Source organism: Dreissena polymorpha, chromosome 12 (genome assembly GCF_020536995.1).
Source record: "Dreissena polymorpha isolate Duluth1 chromosome 12, UMN_Dpol_1.0, whole genome shotgun sequence".
Classification (NCBI taxonomy): Eukaryota; Metazoa; Mollusca; class Bivalvia; order Myida; family Dreissenidae; genus Dreissena; species Dreissena polymorpha.
The window spans coordinates 35719565-35727385 of record NC_068366.1 but is presented as its reverse complement, the minus strand read 5'-3'; the positions used below and the strand labels follow the sequence as shown (position 1 = coordinate 35727385).

General features: G+C 34.9%; 1 protein-coding gene across 1 annotated transcript; it reads left to right on the top strand.

The window, feature by feature from the left end:
• Window positions 1-2157: 2157 nt before the first annotated feature.
• On the top strand, window positions 2158-7566 carry LOC127852522 (baculoviral IAP repeat-containing protein 3-like). Its single transcript, XM_052386479.1, has 6 exons — window positions 2158-2314; window positions 2702-2920; window positions 3522-3724; window positions 3995-4190; window positions 4385-4552; window positions 4779-7566. Exons 1-6 carry the CDS (start codon window positions 2158-2160, stop codon window positions 4973-4975), a joined length of 1140 nt encoding a protein of 379 aa, XP_052242439.1. The 3' UTR covers window positions 4976-7566.
• Window positions 7567-7821: the final 255 nt, after the last annotated feature.

The following is a 7821-nucleotide window of genomic DNA, read 5'->3' as shown; positions in this document are numbered from 1 at the left end:
GTTTGGCATTTGTTACTATTAAAGATGTTATGAAAAAATAAAACTTCCAATCGGGCGTTTTTTTTCCCCACTGAACACGCGTAAATCGCCTGACGTGATGTTCCCGTTTTATACAACAACAATACACGCAACACTTTGCACGCGACGTTCTACATGTCTGTATAATTTTTGCGCGCTTTCGCTTTTTATTGAGAAAAAGAATAAAGCACTTTTTTTATTGTCGCGTTAGCATTACATTTCGGAAGCATGTTTCCGAAATTCGGATTACAAATTTAATAATGCTCATTTCAGAATCGAAAGAAACATTTAGTTTGCGTAATTAATTCAACGAAAATTCGTTTAAAAGCATAGAATGAATGCTCCCATGTAACAACGCTACTCTGTATAATAGACTTTTTAGAATGCCATTTGTACGTAACAATTTATTTTTACAAAATACCGCTTTGTTTTGTTACCTTGATCATCATTATTTTGGATGGCTTTTCTGAACGAAATGTAGACGCATGTTTGTAAAATTTTCGTACCGGTATGACGAAAATCGTATCGCAATACAATTGCGGATTGCGTATGCGATATATACCGATATACCGGTATATTTGTTGCAGCACTAATACTTAATAGACATTAAGTGTCATTGATATTATAAGCAGAGTATTCATACTGAGCTAATTCAGAAATAAAACACAAACACAATACAATTTTGAAGAAACTATTAACGTATATATTAAATGTAAAAGAAGTTGTACGAAAACATTAATAAAAAATTATATAGCCCCTACTGGGCTATACTGAAGGCAATAGAGAGCTTATTGCGCGAAAATCATATGATGCGTGCAGATAAGCCATATTTAAGTTACTTCGGGACGAATTCAGAAGAATAATCTACATTTAGTACAAATTTACCATAAATAATGTGTGTGCGGTCGAATAGCATTGAGCTTTTTGTAGAAAAAGGTCGCCACGTAGAGCATATATGTGAAAAATCAAATCAACTCACCTTTTGAAGCACCATTTTGGCAGTTTTCCTGTCAATTTATGTATCCCCGGAAGTACAACTTATGATTTTAAGCGTATCCCTATTGGGGATTCATAAGTTGGTTTACCGGGCGTGATAATAACGGACACTAATAACATCAGATTATAACATACAATCACGATACTTTTATGTTCACTGCTTGAGTGTATGTAAAGATATTCTTGGTATTCTTATTAGTTAATGGCAATCTCAAGAAATCTTGCACAGAAATCCGCTTAGACCCTTATGCCGAAAAAAACCCAACAAACGTAAGGAAATTAGTAAACAACAAGAATGAACAAATGATCTAATGTAACATGTATTAAGATAATCTTATAAGTTATTTTGTAAGTGCCTACCTGCTATTTACAGGTACATATAAGTTTTCGTTCATATAAATAGGACGTATTTGTTCGATAATGTGTGCATAAGATAGCGTTATTCATACACTCTTTCTAAAACGTGGAGTTAAAAGTATTGCCGACAGATTGAAACAACTATTCATTGCCCTATGTACATTTTGTTTGTATTTTTCTGAATTGATAGCTTTATATTTTAAAGCAAATAAATGTGAGTAATAGTTCCGTAATTGCAAAAATAATGTGAGAAAAAAACTGCATTTTAAGGAAAAAAATGATTTTTAAATTCGGGAATAGGAACGAAATTTTGAATGCAAATTTGTTGTCTACTGAAACCTGTTTTAGATCCGGAATTCTTTGGGCCCCATCCATCTGTTGAAATATAATACCGGAAAGTTTATTATGAAATTGACGTATGATAACAAACAGACAAGACCACACCAAGATCCTTTCGACTTGAAAGGTAAGAAGATAACAAGACAAGCGGATGAGGAGTCTCAGCAAGTGAAAAGTACGACTCTCAGATTGATAGGCTATTTACAAGGGATTCGACACTATTTGAAAATGTCAAATAAATCGATGTTTAGAAATCTCTTGTTATGTTTGCTTGTTTTGGGATTCAGCATTGTTTCAAAAAGTGATAATCGTCAGATCGGTATGCAGGATAGAGTTGGTCTGAAACAAAAGAGTAGCTATGGTTTCGCATCTTTAACAAGAGCAATGTTTTACGATTATATTTCTCCAAGATTAGAAGCTTCCATGTGCTTCCCTGTACATTCACCGATGAAAAATAATACCTTTCATGACAAGGACAATGATCCACCTGTCGTTAGGGAACACAATTTGAACCTTCGACAAGACGATACTTCATCTGAAACGCTTGACGCAAAAGACGAAAAGGAAGCTTTAATAGACCACATTCACAACAAAGCAATGGTTCGTGAGTATGACCGTTACGCTTCATTTGAAAAGTACGAGGATAAAATGGAATCTATAAGCTATTCAACCTCGCGACTTGCTTTAAAAGGATTTTACTATAACCTTGAAAAAAGACTGTGTATTTGTTTTGTATGTGGGGTAGAAGTTAAGCGATGGAACGAGAGGGAATCCATAGAGGAAACTCACCGCAAGCTTTCACCCGACTGCAGATTTATATCCGGTAAAGATACTGTTAACATTCCATTCCACAAGTTAGCAGGCTGTTGTGAACGGCGTAATGCATAGAGGTGGCGAATCTTTAGAATCAAACAGCATTGCTGGAGCAGAGGCATGTTCAGAAGAGCTCATTGAGCAAACTGGTAGACTGTCTAAATTTGCGAGTAATCAGGACGCATCCAACACGGAAACAACATATACACAACTTTCATTGGAAACAGCCACAGAGGACAACAAACAAAGCATAGAGATGACTGTTTGTTTTTAGCAGAAAATGCAAAATATCCGAAATACTGGAGCAAATCTGAAAGAACTTCATCGTTCTTGTGCTGGAGACGGACAGCTTTAGTGTCAACAGGCAGTCTCGTAGACGCTGGACTATATTACACAGGTTAGTTACTATGAAAGAAAAAATCTTTAATTTCAAGACAAATAGTCTTCAGGAAGTCATTAATCATATTTCATTCGTCGTCAGATTCTCCTAGTAGCGAGCTGTTTATTCAGTGCTTTGACTATTGAATATTATTACATATTTGTGTTTTTATTACAAAAATATGTTGTTATATTTTGTCATAAAAACGAAGTTTCCAAACCGCGTTGCGAATATCGTGATTTTTTTTAATTCTTCGCTTAAATTTTTTAGCATCGACGAAATGATAGCAAAAAACATACGGAAAGACTTAACGATGTAAATTATTATGGATAAGAGCGTTGTTATCATCAAACATGGCTCTGTGATTGTTCGGAATAGGACAACGAACACGTTGAATATAATAGATGGAACTTAATTAACAAATCACTCACTGTCGAGATTTAACACTTCAATGATAAAACTGCTTCCAAACAAAAGAATAATTGATATACACAAACAAAATGAAACTCACTTCATATGCGAACAGTTCACTATCAGTAATTTTGTAAATATTTCGAAACCTATCGAATAACTAGTTGCCACTATTTCTTCCATTTCGATCACATTTGTATATTTTCAGGTTCTGGAGATGAAGTGCGATGCTTCCAATGTGGCGGGGGTCTAAAAAACTGGGAGGTAAATGACGATCCGTGGGCCGAGCATGCATATTGGTTCCCAAGTTGTCAGTACGTAATGCAGTGCAAAGGTCAAGAGTTCATTGACATGGTTCAGGCGATGAGGACACGACTCGATGTTACTGAGCAAGAGAGACACGTTTCTCATGTATGGGAAGCATTAGTTCAATTATTAAACGGCCTTTATGTTTCTCATTGCAAATAAATTAGGTTGGCAAATAATGTCCGATTATGTATTTTAATTAATGACCATAGAGAATTGTTATTTTGGAATAATATCTAAAACTTCTTACCTGCATGCAAGGATTGAAAGCTAACTTTTGGAATTCTAATATAAGAGCTCAGTTTGTTGTGGGATTTTCTACACGTATTTTTCATTTTTTTTAAAAACACGTGTAATTAAAATATTTTTTTATAGAATGTTAACAGAGGGGCGCAGTCTTCGGTAAATGGTACCGCTACAAATAACAACGTGACGTCGTACGAATTACCACGGCAACGAACATTTAAAGACGACAGTGACAGAGCCTTGATAACAACATTTATTGAAATGGGCTTTGGGCGGGATCTTGTACTATTGGCACTTAGGAAGGTCACAAAGAATGAAATTGAGGGTAAGCTTTAACGCATGTTTTGTATATTTTTGATATTTAAACATTACAAAGATATTTATTGAGGCTAAATGGTGAATAGAAGCCGCCTATTTATACAAGAAGTCAGAATATTTAGGAGTGAATTCTGAAACAAGTGTATGCAATATTCATTATATAAAATGTATTCTTTATCAAACGTTGTTATGTTTTATTAGGTACTTCAATAATGCACGATCAAGTACTAGAATATCTGCTGCAGAACATCGTCCCAGAGAAAACAGACATCTCACCATCGACCGAAACAAAAACGTCAATGAAAATAAAGGGAACACACAACGATAAATCTAGAAATGATGCAAAGCCAAAGAGTACATCTGTAATAGGTGAGATTTTACTGTGATCAGATCTTTATATTGTGTTGTCCTATTTCTCAACGTAAACAATTCTTTACATATGCAAGTATTTCCATTTAGATATGTGTGCACAGTATACATATTGTACTTAAATTTCCGACAAACGCGAGGAAACTTACATTATTTAATTTGATTATTTGATAAGTCCATGTTAATAAGTGTCCCGTTAACGAGTAAATGTTTTCCACATTTCCAGATATTAAAGACGTCGTGGAAGAAAATTATGCACTAAAGCAACAAATGACGTGCAAAGTATGCATGGACAGTGCCGCATGCGTAGTTTTTCTACCATGCGGCCACATGGTCACATGCGAGAAATGCGCATGCGCTCTCAGAAAATGCGCCATATGTCGGGCACGTATTCAAGGAAATGTCAGGGCAATTATTTCGTGAAGACCGATGTTTAAAAATAGTATTTCGGAGCAAGGGATGCTTCTGTAACTGATTGATTTGTTTTGCGACGACAGTTGTGTAGCTATAAGAGAGGGGATTAGGAATTGTTACCTACAAGATGATTGGTTGATGCCAGTTCTTGGTAGCAGTCACGACCGGACATATCAATAGACATGTCAATCAAATCCTCATCTAAGAATCGATCTACCAATCAGCGATCGATTAATCGGGCGCGCGAGTTAGCAACGAACTGTCCGCCATTTTCCTAGACAAGCTATGTATAGGTTCACTTTTATTTCAACGAGTTTTTTGTTGTTTTCCTTTTAAAAATAACGTAGATTAAAATAGTTAAACGGTGTCAATGGGGATTATGTAACTTGGACAATCGATATTTTGAAAGATTAGTTGGTTGCATTGAATTTATGTTGTTTCCAAAGCCGAAAAAAGATCTTAACAAGTGTAAGAGATGGATAAATGCATGCGGTCGTCTCCACGAACAACTGAATGTCAACACTGTCAAAGACAATTACAATATCTTTTTATCGTATATGCTAGCATATTTAAATAGTTTATGTTATCGATCTGATCATCACATCTCTGACATTTGGTATTCAGAAAGATAAGTTAGATGAATTACATTTTTACCATTTCCAACGCGGAAATGCGGTCTTGACAAGAGCGAGTGGAAGCTTCAATTTGTAGAATTACCGAGATCCCCTTTATAGAACATTCATTTATTTCAAAAACTGGAAATGTCATATAAGCAATAACTAAGCATTATTAAGTATGAATTATGTCACGAGTGCATGTAAAATAATAGAGAATATTGCTACCCACTTCGTGTAACTTAACGAAATCCCCGTTAAAAATCGAGTTTGTGTGTGTGTCAGAAACATGTGAAAACCATTTTATGTTACTATTTTAATAAAAACGTATCGATAAATGCCATTGTATAAGAGTTATTATTACTGATATAACCAATAAATGCGGTAACTTGGGGGAAGTCGGTACCTGCGCGAGCGTCTGATACTGGTAGTTTTATTAAGTAGCCTGACCGAACGCCCCTACATACAACGCTAATTTATATCAGACAATGACCAAACTGATTGTGTTGTTTTGCACTTTCAATTATAGTGATTGATAAATGTCCCATAAGCAATGTTTTATATGATTAGGTACCCACTCGGCGTCAGAAAGCGCGTAAAACTTCACCGAATTCCCAGTTATAAAGCGCTATTTCGTTTCAAATACACGGGAGGGGGGGGGGGGAGGAATGTTTCGTTAATATTTTCGTAAATAACAAGGGTAAATACCGGTGAAGAAGTGTTAATTTATTGCTAATACCACCATTACACGTAATAACAGGTTCGATTTCGGTAAGCGCGTAAGCGTTTGAGAGCGTGTTTAATGTACCGATTTACCCGTTTTAAATAGCTGATGTTCTCTATAAACGTATACTTTTGCATTTGCAGAATAACTAAATGACATAACCCCTTTTACAAGTGTTATATGGTGTGAATACGTCCATAAACTCATTAGGAATATCGCGTAAATCTATATGCAGTCTATAGGCAAGGAAGCCATTTTGGTGTTAGCTTGTCTATCAAACCGCTAAGCCATGTGATTTAGTGGGCGGAGCGAAGCGTGATGTCAATCGACCAGTCGCCAAATACGAGATCGCTCCGCCAACTAAGTTGTGTTTTCATAAAACGCGTTATCCATTACTCCGACAGTCTTTGTTTGTCAGACCATGTGGCCGCAATAAACGAAATCTGATTATTTCGTGAGTTTGATTGCCTGCTGGCGACTGGTCAATTAGATTATACCTGACGTTACGCTTTATATTGAAACTTGTAGTGCATCCATACAGTAGTTTTTGTCGTGACGCTGTTGGTCTGTTTATTTATTATAATTGTCTTTCAAAATATCTTTAGTAAAGGTCAAGTAAAAAATAAATTATTATTTAGAAGTTATGACGAAGGATACGTTCATTTCTTTTATCATGGTATTTTTACACTCGGTTTTAATACTTCTTTGTTTTAACCACAATACTGTTCTTAAGGTATGTTACCAAACACTCGTAAAATAAAGCACGACACTTGATTTAGATGCGGTAAGCGCCGCGTAAAGAGGTCAATGCCCAGTATTGGTGGTTGAAGAGACTAAATCTAATCCCGTAACTTTCACTTACTATTGCATTTATTCAAGTAAAAATCAAAATTATATCAAAGTAATGCTTATATATTGTATTCGCCGTACATGTACATGTTTTAACTTGAAAATGACAATTTATTCACCTAAAAATTTGGTAAGTGCAACTTTGATCTTGTTAACACTTCATTTGGTAAGAGCGTATAATTTCACATATTTAATGAATATTTGTTTTGGTTTTCACATAATATTCTTGCAATATTTATTTAAGAACCCGTGTACAAAGTTAAAAAACAAATTCTTATTGGTATTTATTTATGTTGTAGTTATTTTATACATGGCGAGGCTGGAAGCAATTACGCATATATTGTTTGTTTGTTTTTAATATTTTCTCTTAAATAAATGTGCGTTGTGGTGTTTTATTGAATGTTCGTTGCATGTCAGTGCTAAAATATTTCCTTTGTTTAAATAAGCTCATATCATGAAATGAATAAATACAAATAAAAATGATTGTAGTTGATATAGTTTGTTACCACATGCTTGCCACACAATATGAGTATTTATGTATTAAAGAGTATAGCATTTATCTGGAAATGCATTAATTAGTTATGCTTGTATTGCTAAAAATGTATGACAATTTTACAAAACTGATGCCATTGAAGTACAAATTATTTTATGAAAGAGATGAAGCTTTC

Coding starts and splice junctions, on each gene's coding strand:
- LOC127852522 (XM_052386479.1), top strand. CDS start 2,158: ATGAAAAATAATACCTTTCATGACAAGGACAATGATCCACCTGTCGTT. Junction 3,725..3,994: donor AAGAGAGACACGTTTCTCAT/GTATGGGAAGCA, acceptor ATTTTTTTATAG/AATGTTAACAGAGGGGCGCA. Junction 4,191..4,384: donor CACAAAGAATGAAATTGAGG/GTAAGCTTTAAC, acceptor ATGTTTTATTAG/GTACTTCAATAATGCACGAT.